This window comes from Atheta coriaria, unplaced genomic scaffold (assembly GCF_025399875.1).
Source record: "Atheta coriaria isolate IRGN ID8LTWV9N9 unplaced genomic scaffold, Caltech_Dcor_3.1 hic_scaffold_6_pilon, whole genome shotgun sequence".
NCBI classification, from domain to species: Eukaryota; Metazoa; Arthropoda; class Insecta; order Coleoptera; family Staphylinidae; genus Dalotia; species Dalotia coriaria.
Genome location: NW_027045448.1, coordinates 1,781,866 through 1,803,112, shown reverse-complemented (window position 1 = coordinate 1,803,112; position 21,247 = coordinate 1,781,866). Strand labels below are relative to the sequence as shown.

General features: G+C 39.0%; 2 protein-coding genes and 1 long non-coding RNA gene across 9 annotated transcripts in view; 2 read left to right on the top strand and 1 right to left on the bottom strand.

The window, feature by feature from the left end:
- rst (irregular chiasm C-roughest) overlaps positions 1–14,010 on the top strand; it is a 223,593-nt gene extending 209,583 nt beyond the window's left edge. For 3 of the 7 annotated variants that reach the window (XM_065304214.1, XM_065304215.1, XM_065304213.1), the window contains 8 exons: positions 2,938–3,216; positions 9,190–9,623; positions 10,189–10,468; positions 10,529–10,780; positions 10,845–11,138; positions 11,365–11,499; positions 11,552–11,817; positions 11,866–14,010. In XM_065304214.1, the coding sequence (XP_065160286.1) occupies positions 2,961–3,216; positions 9,190–9,623; positions 10,189–10,468; positions 10,529–10,780; positions 10,845–11,138; positions 11,365–11,499; positions 11,552–11,817; positions 11,866–12,450 (2,502 nt within the window). In that variant the 5' untranslated portion in view covers positions 2,938–2,960 and the 3' untranslated portion in view covers positions 12,451–14,010. The remainder of the gene's footprint in view (positions 1–2,937; positions 3,217–9,189; positions 9,624–10,188; positions 10,469–10,528; positions 10,781–10,844; positions 11,139–11,364; positions 11,500–11,551; positions 11,818–11,865) is intronic. The other 4 variants (XM_065304218.1, XM_065304216.1, XM_065304217.1 and 1 more) reach the window with 4 other exon arrangements.
- Positions 1–21,247, bottom strand: part of LOC135793313 (uncharacterized) — a 32,928-nt gene that overhangs the window by 8,502 nt on the left and 3,179 nt on the right. The window lies entirely within an intron of this gene.
- Positions 14,481–19,896, top strand: LOC135794143 (uncharacterized). The gene is made up of 2 exons (XR_010548818.1): positions 14,481–14,910; positions 15,006–19,896. It is a non-coding gene; the product is annotated as an uncharacterized lncRNA (long non-coding RNA).

Below are 21,247 nucleotides of genomic sequence, written 5' to 3'. Positions count from 1 at the left end.
GTTTCGTCGTTTTTGGCGCACTTATAATTTGTCCTGCGGTCTCCCCGATCGAGATTCATGAATCTGTTTCTACAAACCCGGCGGAGTTAACCGTGCACAACAAAGACTCGAATATAGCTGACAGTTGATATACGAATCGATACCCAAATCAGCAATATTGTCAACTAGTCAACTATAAGGATGAAATTACTTTATTTTTACACTTAACAAACAAATAGTTTTAATTATAAGCGTGAAGTACATATAATGTGAACAAGGATTAATCGGTATACGAGTGTCAAGAGGTGTAGTTCACTTGGTTACTTAAAAAAGATGAATCGACGAGATGATGGCGACGTTATAGTTTAATTAAGATGCTGTTAACCTTAGCCTGAGACTCGACGCGACAGAAGAGCGAGTGCTAGTCGCCGGATTTGTACGCCGTCGACGAGCCTTTGTGTGCAAGGATAATGCAGTACGCCTTGTTTACAACGTCCTTTCTCGACTACCCTCTAACGCTGACAAATGATGTGAAACGCTACATCCAGATTAAACATGTTTCGGGTGTAGCGAACCGTAACTACTACAACTGGAACAGGGCGACACTGCGCTTCCGCCGGCGTGATCGCCGAACGTGCTCCCGGCGCCGCCACTACGCGAACCAAACGGGCGCGTCTCAAGAGGACGCCCGAACGCCCAAAATGTTTGATGTATCGACTGCGGAGGAGGGCGCTTTCGATGAGGGAAGGCCCTTGCGCAAACAGACTTTAATTACTGCCCGCCACCGGACGGTGTTTAACCCCATCGTCGGCGACACCGTGTCCGTGTCGGACATCGGAGCAAACATCGACGGTGTCAGCGGGCGTTTGCTTTCAATTTCCGAGCTTCGCTGTCTTGTCAAAGCTGAGGATGAGGACGATCTCCAGCGGGATGAGACTGATGGGGAGAGCCAATCGTGCGTAGGAAATTCCAGCTTGTCTGTTCATACTCTTTGCGGGCATTATTAGTGTGGTCTTTATAGAATTGATGCCGGTGGGATTTACGCTAGTTTGGGACTTGTTGCGTTGTGCAAATGCTTTGATTCATAAAAAAAGCACTGTGATTGATCACAGCTTTGTCTAAGGTTAATTATTATTTCTCCGTTGATGGGTGATTCTTTGAACAATGCAAGATTAGTCAGCAGAGTGAATAGTCAACGGGTGAGACCACATCAATTATACTCTGATTCAAAGCGAAAGCTTTTTGCATATTATATTCGCGCGTTTTTTTTTGTGTGTGTGTTAAAGTGTGAAAATTTAAATGCGTAGCGACGCGTCGAAAATGTGTCGCGTGTCGTGCCACTTTAAGTAACGCGCAAGATGATGATCCCGATAGCGACAGTTGATGGTGATATAGGGCGAAGATCATGAATAAGTCAGTGAAGTTTCTTTCCCGCCATCGCTCTTTTTCCCTTTTCCTGCGTGCCGACCTCGACGACCCGCCGCTCCGAGTCGAAGCAACGCCCCTCCTGTCAGAATGCATTTCTGCCGCAGGTTCGACACAAATGTAAATAAATATCGATGTGGTGACTGCGGGGTGCAAGGGCAGAAGTGTAACCGTGCACGATCGGTTTGTGATGGTGTACCTAATGTGTGTAATTTCGACTGTAACACCGCCAACAACCCTCCTGCTGGTTTGCTGCTATGTTAGAAGTTGATGCCTGATGCGGGATATCAGATTTAGAAACCAGAAACGGGTAATTCACCGAGCGGAACCGGAAATGTTGAACGCGCGCGCCGCCACGACACGGACGTCGCCGGCGCGCTCCCATATCTTCTTCTAGGCTCGTTACTTGCAACTTGTCGCACCGGAAGTGGGGTGTCTACAACTACATTTCCTCGTAATTTTTGGAGCTAGTTCACGCCATTTTTTACGTAGTGGAAACCTAAAGTGAAAAAATTATTAAAAGTGAGAACAAAATTGCGTGGCATAAATGTGCCGCCTTTATTAACTAATTAGCAATTAGGCACTCCGATGGAGTGACACCGAAAGCGACCAAACCTTTATAAATAAGAGCGAAAGAGTCGAATTTCATTCGATCCGGAACATAGAATCTTTCCAAAGTGTGCGAATCTATCCAATCTACTATTGCCACCGGTGTTACGAAATGAATAAGAAAACGAATACACGGAATGAAGCGGACGTAACCAACGCCGGGAAGAAGAAGGCAGTCGTCGAAGGAGGTTTTCGTCTTCGATAAAACGCGGACGCGAACTCGACTATCTTAATTGGTCTTGCCAGATATACGTTGGAAGTGCATTAAGAACTTGGGAAATAATTTATTTCTCGTGTCCCCGGCGATACCGCTAAAACTGAAGAAACCGCTACGCACCGCCCTTGTATTCTATATCTCCAAGCAGTATATCGGCTTGAATCCGTCTTACCCTCAACCCTGAGTCCTGAGGTTTTATTTAAATTCGTTCCCATTTTTCTCGTCTGTGTTGGTACAGCCGCTTCGGTTTGTTTGCATTTGCATTTCTTCTAAAATTTATCGATTTACTTTAACTGCGCCGGGAGAAAGCGAGAAAAATAATTTTAAATATTGCCGCCGCATCGAACCAGCTTTTTGCATTATAGCGCAGTATGTACCTACATGTTAACATGGCAATGTGACATTTTATTTACATCCACAAACAAAATGAAATTTGTTTAACGTCGAATTAGAGCCGACATGTCGCTATAGATACACGGTGTGATGATATTCATTCTTCATGTCTGCACGTGTGCTGGTGCAAATTATGCTCGCATTTGGCATAAAATATTCAACATTTTCATGCACGTCATTTAACATCTACCTCTATGGCTGCGATGAAAATGACTACAAATGACGTCGTCGTATGTGCAACTGTTCGCACATTTTTCATTTGTTTCAATTTGGCGGTTTGAAATGAATTTTATAAATTGTTTACTTTGTTGCAGAAGTAAAAGGACAATCATCAAAAATGGCTAGTCACACATTTCTCCTGCTGCTGCTGCGAATGAGCGTCCTGCTGGCGGTAGTTACTGGTTACAAGGAGCAAAAGTTTGCGATGCAGCCTCAGGACCAGACGGCGGTTGTCGGCTCCAGAGTCACATTGCCGTGCAGGGTAATCAACAAGGGCGGCATGCTGCAATGGACCAAAGACGACTTTGGTCTTGGCACGCATCGCAATCTAAGCGGATTCGACCGATACATGATGATTGGAAGCGACGAAGAAGGTGAGTGTGTTTCTTTCATTTTGCTTCTTTACTTTGAGCATTTTCTACACCTACACTATGAAAAATCTATGCGCTATTCAAATGTTTGCTGTTTGCTTTTGAAATATCTCGAACGGCATGCGACGCCTTCGAGCGATGTGGCTTTGCGAAAAGCGAACGAAAAAAGTAATGAATTAAAAGTTTCCGGCTTTGGCGCGTCGGCGGCAGACTGCTGCTGGCTTTTCTTTTTATGCGCTTTTTCGTTCTTCGTCTGATGCATTCGAAAGGTACTCGCGACGCGTTTACTGGTGGGGAAAATCGATCGGATAAGGCGCGATCCTTATTAAAAAAGAGGCGCAATATGCTGATGAGACGATAATAATAATATTTTTTGCCGCTCGCCGTACGGCATTCTCATCCGGAATAATCTTTGCCTATACTACTTATGTTGCGCTCCACGCTAGACAATGCAAGACAAATGATATCCATTCGCTAGCGCCCGCGCGAGCACTCTTTGTGCAAGAGGAACGAAACCAAAGGGAGCGAGCGGTAGCGACTATGACGTCTGACGACGGCGAGGAGGCCGATTGTCGTTGTGGTAGTCGCGTCGAGAGGACGCGGGCGATACGCGGCTAGATGCTCTGAGACGCGAAGTGCTTTTTAAGAGTGCACAAGAGCCGAATCCACTTCTCATATATCAAGCACCCTTTAGTGGTTCCTCGGTGACATGTGCCCCCCGTTTGCCACGAGTCGCACAAATACTGAAACGGGCTAGTAGTGTTATATACTGGTGGTGCAGGCGCCGTTCTATAACCAACAAATATAATCATATTAATATGTTCAATCTGGCGTCACGTATTTGATGAAGTTGAAATTATATAAAATGCATGGCGCGCCGGCGGCGTGGTAGCTTTGAATCGTGTAAATTTTCCCTTTGTGGTTAGGGAATGACTCCGCGGGAAAAGCGCATGCACTGTCCGCGTTGAATAAAATATAACATCGCGTATTGCACAATATACGTGTGTAAAAGGGCAAAAAACGTCGCGGCACTACCCAACACTACCGAAGACGGAAATATTGGTGTGCATACTTGATGTCAGTCTGAGGGTCGGGCCGCGCTCGCCGCCCCCAGTGGAATGGGTGCACTTAAAGTTCTTTGTTTCGCATGTCTATATGTCTACTCAAAAGTCTAAAGCTTTAAAACCCTGAGGCATCGCGGCGTGCAAACCTAGCGTAGAGTGGCTGGATGAAAACGAAACACTACTTGCTTGCATTGCGAACGCTTTACGTCAAATTGCAAACGTTTTAATTAAAATATTAGTCTTTTGCTGTGATGCGCGCGCTCACATACAAGGCGCTCTAACGTATAGCGACGGCGGTCGCGGCGCTCGTTTGGAAAACACCGCTCGGAAGTTGTGGAAACGCTAAATTGATTTAAAACTTGTCATATTAGTCGAGTGCATGGAAAAGTTTTGCACTAATGGCCCAAGTTGCCATCGTGCACTGTGAAAAGGAAGCTCAACTGTAACTACCATTTAGTGCAGGATATTTAACTTTTCGATACGGTCTTCGTACATTCATATTCGTCAGGAATCAAATTCATGATGAATTATTTGCAACACAGTAGGTACTGTGAACTTAATTTATTTTCTGCATACTTTCGACAAATACTTTTTATAATAGGAAATCACAGCATTTCTTTTTAATATTTACTTGATAAGGCGTTATAGTTAAATAAAATTATTTTAATCAAATAAATATGTTTGTTGGTGTACATCTCTACATTAGAACGTCAATAATTCAGTTTGACCTGCATTTCCTTAACATTTCAATGTCTCATGATGAATTGATGTAGGTAGATCGAAATTGAAGTTTCTGGGCGATTGAGAATCGTTCTATTTATGCCAGAGTCCCACCTCCATTCGACCAGTTTGCATTCCAGTACTCAACAATACCCGTTGTACTTCTACGTTGACATATCTTTCTTTATTCTTGAGGTGAATAACATTAGACCTCGCAGGAAGCATTACTGAAGTAGTAGTTTTCGAAAGTGCATTTTATAAAGCCTAAATGATTAGTATCGATTTGACGATGAAAATGTTATTTGAAGTGATTTATGAGTGGTACTTTCCAATGATAAAAGTTTTGAACAAAGAACTTTTTAATCACAACTCATTTCTATATGCCATTCACTTATAACGCGTATGATATAGTAAATTTTAAAGCAGTTGCTTTTAATCTTTTTATGCAATAGATATATATTTTGATATAACTGAACGAGGCAAGAAACATATTTACCATGATCAACAACTCGATGAGGTGCGCTCGACGCGAAAAATAAGTTTAACTTGGTTTTATATCCTTAAAACATTAATGAAATTGGTGGTCGGTCATTCGGGGGTGAGTTGAAAAGTTTGCCAACATTATTTTAATTAATGTTTCCAACTATTTTATGTTTCGGTGCTGCTTCTGTCTTAATCTAGCATAGAAAATCAGTGTTTTATATTTCGGTCTTACGACCATCACCAACATGAGCAGAGCACTATCGTTTCGAAAGTTTGAAATTAACACTTTTTTTCGTAATTATTAACTTGAACATACGACCGAAAGAATGCCCGAGGGCAATATACTTCGACAAGACTGTTGGTTCTGTGTTTTTCAAAAATTTAAGGGGCGGGGGAATGGGAAATTGTGTTTATTTTTGAAGGGTGGATATTTCCCAGTGAGCTCTTGTACCTCTTGCAACACTTGCCCACTTACTTCTGCTTGTTTTGTGCTGCTTCCTTCGTTCCATCTTTCCACACCTAAAGTTTTGCAACAACTTCGGTCTGGATATTAGATTAGCTGAAAAACAAATAACTACGAAAGATCTCGGCCGGGTACTTTTAACTTCGTCTCATAATTACTTAAGTACATATAATAGTCCTTCAAACACTTTGTAATTGAATTTCCTCATTTTGCTTGTTCGTCTTTGTTGCAAACCATCATATTGTGGCATAAAACTCAATCTCATTGAAGCAAAAGTATATTAATCTAAAGGAATCTTATACGCAGAAAGTATTATCAACTGGGTTAAAGCACAAAAGATGTCATATTCTATGCTAGCGAAAGTCCTGACACTAGGACTTTAGTATGAATGGAACACATAGTGATGACGAAAACTGAGTTTAATAGAAGATGGACTAGAAAGCAATCGCAAATTGTTGATATTTCCTGTCGTTCGGTAACGCTTGCTTCGCCGCAAGCCAATAATGTTAGACCAACAGGCAGCCTCGTCCTAACCGTCTCGCATCGCCATACTCCACAACAGACAGGCTCCCTGCATAGACACATCTTATGGTAAAATGCCCCCGGAGATATCGAGGTAACGTTCCGCATCGTGGTACATACGTAAACACTGTACGCACGCATGCAGGCTCGACTAGTTTGAACAAGGACTCTGTCGGTGACTCGGGGGGCGGCAGGCGCGCTCGCCTAGGGTTAACCTTTGACACAACATGAGAAAGTTCACGTCCTATCACGATTGTCTTGCTCCTTGCTTTGCGTTCGCTCACAGTTAACATTCCGCTGTGCCCTGTATCCCTTCAGGCAAAATCTCGTGCGTGTAACGTTCAATGTGAACATTTTTTATTCGCACACTCAGCGTCACTGTGGAATCTTGGCTCCCCAGCGAGAATTCTTTTCCATGTCCTGTGTCCGGATGATAGCATAATACACTCAACGAGAATAATCGTCGTATGATTTCCTACAAGCGTATTAACATATAAATAATGTCGTAAAAATTGAATTACCCATTTCAAGAGTCATTGTGTAGGTACCTATTATATTTATTTTTCATGAGGTGTTTTAAATCGTTTGCAGTTTTATTTTTTCCGTTAACACCCGAACGTCCAAAGATGATAGGAATTGAAAGTTTAAAAATGTATTTCTGGTGCGCGCGGTGAGTCAGATTTATAACATAAACGAAAAGATATTAAACCATCACGCTCGTTTTGAATGGTTTGATTATTTCGAATTGGTCATAAAGGAGAATCTTTACTGCCACGTGTGATGCATTTTGTTAAATGATACGGTATAACGCCACGCGCGAGGATAATATTCTTCCATTAAACAATCGTAAACACAATATCTCTTAAAACGGATATCTGCCAGTTTTAAAACGATTCACGCACGTGGAATGCGACTGTAAGGTGGCAGAGAGCATGAACACAAAACACAACCGTTGATTATATAAATATAAACCGCCCTTTAGGGCCTCTTTCGATGGGTGTTTCTCAATAAAGTTGGCAAGTTGTAAAAATGTTCAATTTCAGAAGTTGCAGGGACCATTTAATAACAATTGTTTGATGTGTGACGAAATAGATTACCTATGCATCGACAAAATTCAATAAAAAAGAATATACAATAAATTCTCTGTTTATTTAATAAAAATTTCGACTTCTGTGGGCGAGTGGAAAACTCTACAATGCCACGATAAGGCAAATAGTTTTTGTTGTTGCGCTGCACTGCTACCATTGCTCGCTGGAGGCAGCACACACACTGAGCACATCCCAACCATTACTGTCATCGTTACTCGTGAAACGCTACTCTCGTCGCCCGCGTGCCCTGATGAACGATTACACCGCGAAACTTTGCACGGTGCGAAATTCCGAATAGCATTATGCTTTACACTCTACAACAACGGGTTAGGACGGTGCGAATATAAAGAGAGGAAGTTTAAAATTGCAGCACGGGGGAAATCGGTACATCCACGCGCCGCACGACCAACATTAATCTGAAAAGTTTGCGTCAAGCCAGATAATAATGGAAGCTTGTATTTAATAGCGCTTTCTGATATCGTTTTTAATACGCACTGGTTTACAATGTAACCTGTAACAACATATGCGTAGTGCATAGCGCGTGAATGAGACTGCGCCATGGGGCGAAAAACCCCCGAGGTTTCACCGCGTACAACTTTATGAGCTTCAAATACTTGATGCCGCCGTCAGAGACATAGGACGAACCTACTTTCTCCTGAAACTCTTTTGTTCTGTGCTACTATTTCACTCCGGTACTCGCGATACTCTGCTAGCAACCCACACTGCCAATTACATTGTTTATTCGCTGCCAATAAAATATAAAAGTTTTTGGGCCTATCGTCATACTTTTCGAAATTCGGCAAAGTTCCGAAGACGTAACTCTGGCGACAAAGTAGGGCTCGTATATTTTTGGTTTATTCCTTCGTTCGACGCACCATTTAGCCAAACCGGCATATTTTTTCGGTTCGACGGAATAATTAATGTGGTCGCTGGTAAATGGGTGGATGCTAGGGGCCGGCCGGATGACGGGGGTTACAGGGTTGGAAAATAACATCTCTATTACTATCGATCCCAAGCCGCTGTCGATTTTGAGAGGCAGACCTTCCCAAAGATGAAATGGGAAGGTGTTTATGAGGCGAGATTCATATTAAAATCAATTATGGCGCTAATAAGGGTCGATGTCGAGTGTGTTTCGGTTGTAAAATTTTCTTTTTGGCCGTCGAGATTGGTACTTCGGACCTTATGACCAACGCGACGCACACGCATGTAAACTCAACACACGCGGGAACGGTAAAGCAGTAAGTGGCGCAAGTAAAAGAGAACACCAGTAACGAGTCCATAAAAGAAACAGCTTTATTACGGTCCTCTGAAAACGCTTCGCTACCCCAGGGAATTCCATAAAGGTTAATGTTCACCTATGCGTACTGCAAGGCGTAGGTCTGGCAATTCTTTTACAAATTGCTGAAAAGACAACTATATTAACTATTCTCTTTTATTTTTATGTCATTTTTTCTTTGCGCCCAGTGCTAACATTCAATGTTGCTCCTTGGCATCTTGTATTTTATATGCCGCCCTAAACAGACAGAATACAAACATTTTTACGAGCACATTTATTTTTCCCGTGTCTGATCTGCAGAAGGAGAACAAAACAGCAACCTTCGCCAGTGATAGTAATATATTCTGCGTTCGTTTTCAGGCGATTACTCATTGGATATTTATCCGGTGATGCTCGATGACGACGCTCGATATCAATGTCAAGTGTCCACGGGGAGCGAGGGCGAGCCCGGAATACGAAGTAACTATGCTACGCTTTCTGTACTGGTCCCGCCGGATCCACCAAAAATAGTCCAAGGAGATTATTTGGTCACCACGGAGGATCGCGAGATCGAGCTGGAATGCGTCAGCCACGGTGGCAAGCCAGCAGCCGAAATTACTTGGATTGATGGAATGGGAAGTGTACTCACTGAAGGCATTGACTACATCGTCGACGAGTTGCCAGACGGCAGACGTTACACTGCGAAAAGCATCTTGAAGTTGACGCCTCGCAAGCAACATCACAATACGACGTTCACATGCCAGGCGCAAAATACTGCCGAAAGGACGCACAGATCCGCAAAACTGAAATTAGAGGTACGAAATCAATTTCCTTCGACAATTTATTTTCTGCTCCTCTTTGACAAGCCCTTTCTGCAATGCTATTTCCTCGAATGACAACGACAACGTCCTTTACATTCTGAAAAATACATGGCGCTTTATGTATTTCTTCTTCGTGATTTTGAATGGATCTTTACAGGTGCCGGCTTTCTTTGACTGTTTAGTAAGAGCGACTATAAAATTAATTCCTTTTACAGGGATAAGTAAAATGAGTAAAAATTCGATTCAAGGCGAATTTAATTTTATTATTAAATGCTTCACTACTTTTTGCCGCTTGAACGCATTTCAGATTGCTCAAATTAAAAACGGCGTTTTTTCCATTGAATTCAGAAAGTTCAATTCTTGTTGCACACGCAATTTCAAAGGCTAGATGTTTATTTTTTTATGCGTGACGGTCGCACCACACAATGTGTTCATATTTCTAAAATGTATACTCATAAAAATGAGTATACATTTTATATTTTTATCTTATTATATACGAGCAGTGAATAGATAAAAGCAGGATTTGCGGAGAGTCTTACTAAATTTTATAATGTTCCAGGTAAAATATGCGCCCAAAGTGACTGTGTCCATACTTTCCGGAACAGCGTCCAATGGACGTATTCCCGAAGGCGCCGAAGTGCATTTAGGGTGTAAAGCAGACGCGAATCCACCCGAAGTTACTTACAAATGGTACGTCAACGATCAGCTTCAGATTGGTGACTTTACGACGGAGCTAGTATTGCATAATGCCACTCGGTCACATCACGACGCCATTGTCAAGTGCGAGGTACACAATGCCGTCGGAAAAAGTGAAGAAAGTGAAACGTTGGATATTAGCTGTAAGTTATGCAGTATTGATTATTCGTTTCTGGTACAACTTTTTTTTGTTATGATTATAGATGGCCCACAGTTCAGAACGAAGCCACGCTCACTACAAGCTGATCCTGGTAGCAGTGTGACATTAACCTGTGACGTAGACGGCAATCCATTTCCTGATATTTCCTGGTATCACGAGGATAGCACACGTGTTATCAGCTCTAACACAAACTTGACTTTGCGAGTAGATACCACCAGCGCAGGACGGTACTACTGCAAAGCACACGTGCCTGGTTTTCAAGACATTCACGCTGAAGCCGCCATCTATTTGAAAGGTATGTTGTCTCTTGCTCATTGAAGCGTCCATGCACGTCCTACTTAATTGTAATTGCTTTGTAGGACCTCCGTCCATTGTCAGTCACCGGACGCAGTTTGGCATCGAGGGTGATAATGTAAGGGTCGAATGCACCGCGTTTTCCATACCGGCGCCCCAACACGTCGTGTGGACGTTTAACGGACGTGAAGTTGATCTCGACGATCAGGACTACTCTATACTGGAGGACTTCCTCCCCGACGGCATCAAATCAACTTTAATTATAAGGGAATCGCAAGGCAAACACTTTGGCATGTACAACTGCAGCGTGTCGAATCCGTACGGTGCGGATGTTGTAGAAATTAATCTCATGCCACAAAGTAAGTTTAATTAACAATACTTGACATTAAACGTTGCTGCTTGCTGCAGTGACATTATCTGTTTATAATTAATTCAACATTGGCTGATGCTACTGCGAACGAATAATATTTAATAATTTCATGCTAAATATACTACTAACAATAATAATAATAATGCTAATTTTTAAATGCTAAAGCAACCGAAATTGTTATTCGTTCGAATGTTCATGGATATTAATTTACAAAGAAGTGTTATTTGCAGAAAACATATCATCGACGTTCATTATATTCGGAGGAATTGGAGTCGCCATTTTTGTGCTGATTGTGGTCATTACTATCTATTTGTGCCAATGTCAAAAAAATAAGAAGACACCTCCAGAAGGTAAGTGTCATAAATTCCAATTGGTGACTTTATTACTAATACCATTATATAGGTGGCGATACCAACGTAATTGAAAAACAATGCAAGGAATCTGACCGAAGTTCAAATATCTCCGACTTAAAACTGGACTTGAGAACGGGGTCGTCCAATAGCAATATGCATTGTGAGATGGATTACATACCAGGCGCCGAATCTGAAACCGGTAGTGAATCAGTAATCACTCGCATTGGTGTGCCACTCGCAGGCCCAGTCAATGTTCCAGGCCAGGAAATTTATCGTTATTCCGCAGACTATACGGAGCCCACATTCCCCCCGAAGGTACTTTTGCCATCCAACATTAGGAAATGTGCGCACGAATTAATGTAGTATTTTTCACAGGATGGCCAAAATAACAACGGGTATGTCCCGTATGTTGACTATTCTCGGGACTATAATCCGCCACTGATGCAACCACCGATCACTTCTTCATTGGATCAGAGTCTTCAATCGACGCGACTACAGTTGAACTCGTTACAGAACCATCAAATTCCAGTGTCGGGCACGAGCCTTCCAATGAGCGATCTCACCGACCTGCACATTGTCACCTCGCAGAGCTTGAGCCTCGGCAACGGGTCTATTCCCGGCATCGGTCACATAGACCCACGCTTCAGTGCCACTTATGGAAATCCTTACCTGCGCAATCCAAGCATAGGACTGCCGACGCCGAACACCGCCAATCCGGCTGCGACGCCCGCACCTCCGCCATATTCCAGAGACAGTTCGCGGAACTTAATAAACTCAAGTGGTATGGTGACTGCTAGTGCAAACGTAGTGAACACCGTCCTCGCGAATGGCGCAAACGGTACGCTGCCACAAGTAACGAGACTACCGAATTCGCCCACAAGCCAATACATTGTACCCAACACCAACGTTAACTCGTTGAAACGGGGCACGATGGCCACGCATGTATAATATTTGTAGTTTACTCGTAAGTAGACTTGTTTCCCCTTCCCATATTCATCCTAATGGACTTACTTAAGTGAATTGAGAAATTATGAAGAAATTTATAAAGAAGACTGAGATTTCATTATTTTTACATACGTTTCTAGTTTTCTACTTAAATTATAAAAATGACCCCCCCTGTTAGCAACAACTGCATCGCATTTTAACATGGCGCAGGATTTGTTATGAGACGTACGGTCACGTGTAATTCAGTCATATCTAGAAAATACATATAAAGCATTAATTGAATTGTTGAAAAGACATAATATAAGAAACTACTGGGTCGGAGATTAATATAACTATATTTAAAATTTAATGATACGTACATATAAAAACTCGTGCATATTTATGGTCCCATATCGTTTTTCTATTCAAGATTTTTCACGGCTTACGTAGTATTCTCCAGCTGTACATATCGAGACAACAATATAATGTATTTATTGAATTTAAGAACAAGCAAAAAACGAACTATCAGTGATTATTGTACATCGACATCAATTTTAAAATGTCAATTTGTTATATGAAAATGAAAATATGTTTTCAAAATAACGTGAAACGAAAACTGAGAATACACTTCATATAATTATATGAACGATCATAATATATAAGTTTGTTTTCAATATTCTTATGGTTTATTGAGAATGTATAAAATTGTAAAATTTGTTAACGAGCTTCCAAATGATCTGATACATACATAATTAGTGGAATTCCTAAATTATTTTATTTTCTTTTGTGGCGATTGTTACGTACTATACCAAAGATTTACGATGTTGAAATTAACTTTTGTTTTACCAAATTTTCTAACGTACTTATTATTTTATTAAACAACTCAATTAATTCCTATCATCTACATAATTGAAGACAATATGGTAATCTGTGCGCTAAACTGCAATTATTCGGCGCATGCCTGTGAGCAATGTAAATATTTGAAAGGTCAATCAATTTTAATGTTGTATGTGTTTAATTAATGCATTGAGTCTGTATTGCGTAAACTCCGAGACGTTCTGAGATTTGTACAATTGCTAATTGAATCATATCATCTTTCAATATCTTTTTACTATGTGTACATTGTTGTAAATTATTATTTATAGTTTGTATTATACACTCCAATATGTATTAAAAATTTGTAAATAATTGAACCGTTCCTTTTGGGAAACGCATTTGCCGTCACGACTTGAGAGTCTGTCATCAAAAACTAACAAGAACACATCAAATACCTAATGATTATCATCATATGCTCTTATATCGTATAGTCCCGTATTTTTTATACATACGTATTTTGTTATGAATAATATTTAGTCAATTATACGATTAATTCCATTAAACATACGAAACGTGAAGCAAAAATGAATTGCGGTGATTTATGTAAATTAGAATATTACTTAGTAATTTAGCTCAAGATGTAAATAATAATACATACTGATTTTGAGGACGAAAAGATTCTTACAGTTTTCTATGCTATTAGAAAATACTGTTATATTATTGTGTAATACATTTTTCTTGAAAATAGCAATATAGTATTTGAATTTGTTTCGCGTTTTCCTATAATTACCAAATTTTTATTACATTTTCTATTCCCCAAATGCGGAAGCTAAAAAATCCAGACAAATCCAGTGAAATGAAAAGTAAAAATACAAAATAGAATACGAGAATTAATGCAAAAATGTTGACCAAACAGTTACATGAATTTTAAGAGCATATAAGTTATGTCGCATTATATTTAGAAGACTCTTTGCAGTGTGCAACCTCTCATTAATTTCAATCATCTAAATTCAGGGACTCCGACTTGTATAATTCAGAGATGGCACTAGCGTGAACTAAAAATCATAAAATAGAATTGCATTGTTTATTTCAATATTTATCGGCAGACGTGGGCATTCGGCAAGAGAATTGTGTTTGTTTTGAACACAATTTACTTTCTTATCGCTTCCGCCGCGTAGAATGCAACGCATGAGATTCCCGAGGGTCATCGTTGCAACATATTCTAGTTTAGTTTAGATCGGGGTATTGTAATTCGCGCACAAGGTCGCGAGCCATCGACGCGCCGGTTTTGCGCATCTCTTGCTTTCTTATCGTAAACTGTCACGTCGTTGCTTGCTCGGCTACGACATGCGCTATCGATGATTTGCAACCAGTTTCGTGTCGGTCGCTAGGTAGTTCAGACGTGGTTTGACCAACTCGTATTGTTTGTTCGGTGTTCTGCTTTCTAAATTCACATTATATTCGATCATCAATCCACTATTTAATTGTAACTACTATAGTAGTGTTATTTACTATTTCCGCGTTTAATGTACATTATTGTACAAAATTGGTAGATATTTGATCGCGTTTCGTGTTCATACTTATGCAAGTGACGAGGTTCGGTGTCGGTCGCTAAATGAATTGGATATTGGATGGCTCCTATGTAGATTTATTGATCATTGTCTCTGTGTAAGTAACTTTTAATTCAACAACACATGTTATATCTTATCTTATCTTATCTTATATCTTATGAAATATTTCAACTTCTTTTCTTTTAATTACAGCACTTGCTGTGCTGTGGTGACTGATGCGCATAACAATTCGTAAGTTTATAATTCAATCATATTTCTCCTTCTAATTTACGCGACAAACATTTATTGCTTCATTACGTACAGTGACCGCGAAAGTTATTCGAAATATCGAATATTTCAATACTTGCGGTGGTAAACGATTCATATTTCGCGAATCCTTCGTTATATTTTTTCAGCATATGAGCATACTCGTAATGCGAGTTGTAGAACATGTGGTCTTTCTGTTTCAGTACTTTCTGTGATTACCCGAAACACTAGTAAGTTTGTAAACATTTTCACAATATAATTATATTTTTATCTTAAATTACTTGTATCGAGAGTACTGTAATAACTCAAAATTGATTCGTGCTGTCGGGTGCGTCAGACTCGCTGCAGATTGTAGGGTATTCCATGTCGATCGTCGCTTTAAGAGGGTATTCTACTCTAGAGGCATGAATTTCATGTGATTTTTGAAAGGCCGTAAAAAAAATCAATTAATATTTTTACTATCCATTTTTTTAACACTTATTTATTAATGTTTTGAGAATACAAAAAAAAAATAAAAACTGAAAAAAGTTCAAAATTTTAAATTCCAGCAGGTGATGAAGTGGGAGGTCCCAAAAAATTGGCAGGTGACCGTACCCATGATTTTAGCCCTCCAAGTGATCTGAATTAATCTAGAATAATTAATTATTAATCTAGAATAATGTCGCAATCATATGAACTACGGCCAAGTGAAAAAAAAGTTTTTCACAAAATGGCGACTGTGATTTTTTCACCCTTATTTTTTGATATTCAAAATTGCACTAATTTGTTGTTTCCAAGTGTTTTTCTTCTTGAATTAGTTGTTTTCTTTTGTAGTTGTTTTCTAATGTAGTAATTTCCTGATTATAACACACTGTTTATAATTTTCGTTGATCTTTCAACCCGAATTGAAATAATTTGTTTTATTTTTCTATTTACTTTGGTTGGGTATCTGCCCTATCTTTCTTCCAGCCCTCTAACCATTCCGTGAGTGGCCTAAAATGCCTTTAAAAATTAGTTGCTTTCAAAAAAATAAAACATGCTGTGGAAAACACCCTGTATCTCATGAACTTTCTTGAAGTTTCTTTTCATCATATTAGAGTTCGAGAGATTATCTACACGATACAACCCCCTTTCAATTCTGTAACCCTTCTGGAAGTGCCCTAAATGCCCTTGAAAAATAGCTGTTTTTGTGCCATAAATTTCTGATGCTTTCTTTTTTAAACATAGCATTTCCTTTTTGCAACACCCTGTATATTTATTTTCCTTGGTCCAAACAAAAAATTGACTAAATTTCTTGTTTTTATTGTATTTAATTTTCCGTTTGTTACACCCTGTATATTAATTTTCGTTGATTTTTAATTCAAATTGTGCATGCAGTTTACATTATTTTATTTAATTTAGTTATAAAGAAATGTGAAAACAGATTGTGACTTGTATTATTTGTGTGCACCCCTTCTACCATTTCAAGTACAGGCACTAAAATATTTCTGTTTTGCGGTGGCTCTAATGGAGTCGACACTTAGAAAAATAGAAACGGTACTACGTATTATCCGGCTATATATTCACCCCCTTCACCATACTGGCCGTGGAGAGCGGGAAAGAGGATAGTTTAGCGGACTGCAGCATTTTTTTTTATTTCAATAGTTGCATAGGTATATCATTATTTTTAATATCTGTATCTCGTAAATTGTTTCACTTTTTACCGTTTTTTTTACCGTCATGTTAGAGCGGACGAATTCCTCTACAAGATTCATATACCCCTCCTACCTACCAGCCTTATAGAAAGTGCCCCATAATGCTCTTCAAAAATGAACAATTTTAGGAAAATTTAAAAACATGGTGTGGATAACACTCTGTATCTAGTGAACTAATTGACTTGCTTAAAGTTTCTCCACGCTAGAATGGAATTAGAAAGTTCCTCTACAAGATGCATACCCTACAACCTCTCAACTCTTCCGGAAGTGCCTTAAAATGCCCTTGAAAAATGAGCAATTTTTCGAAAATTTTGAAAACATAGAGTGGAAATCACCCTGTATCTAGTGAACTAATAGGCTTCCTTAGAGTTTCACCACGCCAAAATAGAGTTAGAGAGTTCCTCTACACGATAAATACCCTTTCAACCTTCCAGCCCTTCCAGAAGTGCCTTAAAATGCCCTTCAAAAATCAGAATTTTTAGGAACATTTGCTAAGCTGGGGTGGAAATCACCCTGTACCTCCGAAACTAATTGACGCTCTTGGAGTTTCTCCACGCCAGAATAGAGTCAGGGAGTTTGCCTACACGATGCATACCTTTTTAACCTTCCAGCTCTTTCAGAAGTGCCCTAAAACGTCTTTCAAAAATGAACAATTTAAAAAAAAATTGAAAACAGGGTGGAAAGCACCCTGTATCTCGTAAACAAATTGACTATCTTCTAGTTTTTCCACGCCAGAAGAGAATCAGGGAGTTTGTCTACACGATACATACTCTTTATACCTTCCAGCCCTTTCGGAAGTGCCCTAAAATGCTCTTCCAAAATGAGCAATTTTTGGAAAATTTGAATTGATTTTCTTGAAGTTTCTCAACGTCATGTTAACGTTCGTAACGACGTAATGACGTAAAGGGTATTTTTTACACTATGTATACCTTAACTCTATAAACCCTTTGGAAGTATCTTAAATTCCCATGAAATTTCAGTTTTTGGTCGAATAACAGGGTCGAACTTTATTAATAAATATTTTTCGATCGAAGAACAGGATCGATCTTTTATTCATAAAATTTTTTCGGTTGAATTTTTTTATTAAAATTTTTTCGGTCGGATTTTTTTGTTAAAATTTTTTTGGTCGAAAAACAGGATCGAACTTTTTTACTTCAAATTTTTGGGTCAAAAACAGGATCGAAATTTTTTATTTTTATGTATTTGTTGAAATAAAATATTTCGTCATAAAAAGGCAAAAGATTTCTCCTTTTTATGTCGAAGGCAGTTTTCACTAAAATTTGCAAATAGGGCCTAAACGGTTAATCTTAGGAAAAAAAGTTACTAAAACAATCGATGTAGAATTAAAAGAACAGTTTAAGTATTTATTATTCTAACATTTCATATATTATATAACATAACATATAACATATTCTAACTGCCTTTTAAATTAAACAAGAATTAATCTATAATTTTGATACCGGCGTCCGATTCATAATTTAATCGAAATTAGAAGTTCCATGCATTGTACGAGTACAATTCTTTTCATGTTCTGCATTACCACACTGAATGTATCAGTGTTTACAAACAAACAAGTTTTCTTATCTCGTGCAATTTTTGCACAGTTCGCGACGCGGTTGGCTTGCCTACCACGTCAGTCCCATATTTGTCGTCGCGTAGTCTGCACGCACATTTTCTTCACAATAATTTGAGTTCCTTAATTTCTTCGCGTCATTACGTATTATTTCTAAATGCTCCTTCCATTGTGCGCGAGTGATGTGCGGTGTTCGTTAAATGCGAATTGTTTATACTCAGAGGTAGAACGTGAGTGGGGTTCCGTCGGCCGTTGGATACTCTTTTTGTATGACACGCGTATTTAATCATTTCTACAATGTGCATAATTAAGGTCCTTACAATTTATTGGAATGGCCAAAAGCGCAAAAATTAATTTTGCATCAAGGTATGTTCTCCCATTTCTTAAGCCATTTGAAAATCAAATCCATTATTGCCTTTACTTGTTTTTACTTCAACTGCGTGGTCTTTAAGCCTACAAATAATTTTTGGTCCCTGTTTCAATACCTTTGATTTGCATTACGTATTTGATACCTTGTTTTTTTTTGTTTGATGTACAAATTAAAAAGATTAAGATAGTCGCGTGCCGTCGGCTGCGTTCTTGATCCTCTGGCGGCTTTCTGGGCTGGTCGCTGGTTGTTTTACATAATTTAAAATAAAATTCTGCTTTGTGCTTTATTCTTGTAATATCCAACCCATCACTTTTCCTTCATATCCAGAGAAAATACAATTATTGAAATGTTCTATTTTTATGTTTTCTTACTTTTCACTTTTCTTTGATTTTTGGTGTAAACATTTTGATTTTTTTTAAATTCCTGATGGTTTTCTTCTTATATTATTTTGTTATTGTCGTTTTGTTAATTGTGTCCATCCGTTTTCCGAATTAAATCTTAATTTTTCTTTAGGTATCACCCAGTAGATATATTTTCCTTATAATTTAATAGGCTATATTTATTAGTGTTTGGGCGTTTTACTTTTAAAATTTTGAGTTTTCTTTTTATAACACCCTGTATATTAATTTCCCGTAGTATCAAAAGAGGATAAATATATGTTATCTCATTTAAAATTAAGATTTTCCTTTAAAATATTGTAGTTTTCTTTTTGTATCACCCTGTATTATAATTTTCCGTAATTGGTTTTTGTAACATCCTGTATACTAATTTCCCGTGGTGAATTTGTCAAAAGGGGAAAGATATATGTCATCCTACTTAAACTTAGTAGTTTTATGGTGCTATTCTGAGCAGCACCCGAAGTGCCATCGAACGAACGCAAATTGCGATTCTGAGTGGCCAACGGAGGTCTTTTGGAGGGTTCGGGTCGCCTCAATTTTTCGAGCAGCTTGAGGGTGCCGATAGCCTTCGTAACATATTATACGCATGCGCTGCTCTCTTGGCGTGGGTGAAACTGCCTTACCGCAGCTCTTCGTTCTCACTCGCAACCGCACTCGGTCGTCTGCTGTCTCAGTCTGCCTATTCATCGAAATTGGTAAAGTGGAATATTTTGACGAGCCGTGCGCTCAGCAGATGTGAAAAAAGATGAAGATGACAAGGAATTGTACGCATCGAGTGTATCTGTATTTTTCAAATGCAAAATTCCACGTTTTCAAGCAAAAATTTCAAATAAAAAAAAAACTCGTAAAATCAATAAATTTGAGATGAATATTGTGTCAATTTTTCACAAGTATTTGCTGATAATGAGCCAAATACGTAGCATATAAAAGATTATTTATATTTTTTGATTGTGTTTCTTCAAAGGTAATTTAAAAATCAAAACAATGAACAATAACAACTTTTGATTGCGACTTTTCAAACGTCAGTATAGAACCGAAATAGAAATAATAAGTATTAACTCGCGCGCTTTCTGTCAAATTTTAGGGTGCAGCGAGATTGACTTTAGGTAAAGATTAGATGCGCGCTCAGAATACCACTTAAGGCCGAACCAAAACTTCGCCGTACGAAGCGTCTTGGAGCTTTCGTACGTTTGTTCGTTACGTGGTGAACACAGAATCGCACCATTAGTAGTTTAGTTTTAGATAAATATTTCCCTACTTGAATTTTGCATTTTTTAAAATGTTATTATATTGTTGTTGGAACACCCTGTATAATAGTTTTCCGTAATTGCCGCGAAAATTATGTTAGTATTATAGGTGCTTCTTTGTTATTTTTACCCTTGGTACTTGTCGGCATGTATGGGGTTATACTGCTCTTATAACTAGATTCCAAATGGTGGCGCATATATTGTTTAGTATTATATTTTACAAGTTTTCATTGTATACATGTTTCAATAAAGAAATGTTAAAATTGACTGTACCTCCTATGATTTGTGTCTACCCCTTCTATCATTTGAGATACAGGTCTCTAAGAGAGTTCCCTCTCTCAGGGATGATCCCCACTATAAAAATTGTTAAGGTATCCTGTACGATTTGTGTACTCCATCTTTCATTTCAGATACAGGTCAGAACTTGTAAGAATATTTTTAAGTGTTGCCTGTCTTGAGACGACTTAAAACTTAAAAATATTTTTACAAGTCCTCATAAGGAATGTCCTTAAATGGGGTTCTCCCACTCGGGGGATGATCCCCCACCATAAAAATTGTTGATATGCCTAAGAATCCTGGGGATGAAGCGTAGAGACATCGTAGCTGTAGGATGGGCCGGGAGCAATGGACACATCGACCTGTGGGCTGTCTTATAACGACACGCCGCCAAAAAATTCAAAAATCTGATCCACTCCTGTTCTTTTTCTCCTATCTTCTCCTCTTCTTCTCTGCTCTCTTTCTTCTGCTTCTCTATTCTTCACTGCTATTCCTTCTTCTACTTCTCCTATTTTTCTGTTCTCTGTTTCTCAACTTACTTTCTTACTTCTCTTATTCTTCACTTGTATTGCAATTTCTATTCAATTTCATTTGAGTTTACATATGCAACCCAAATTACACCTCTTATTTTTATATTTGAGAAAAATGCCT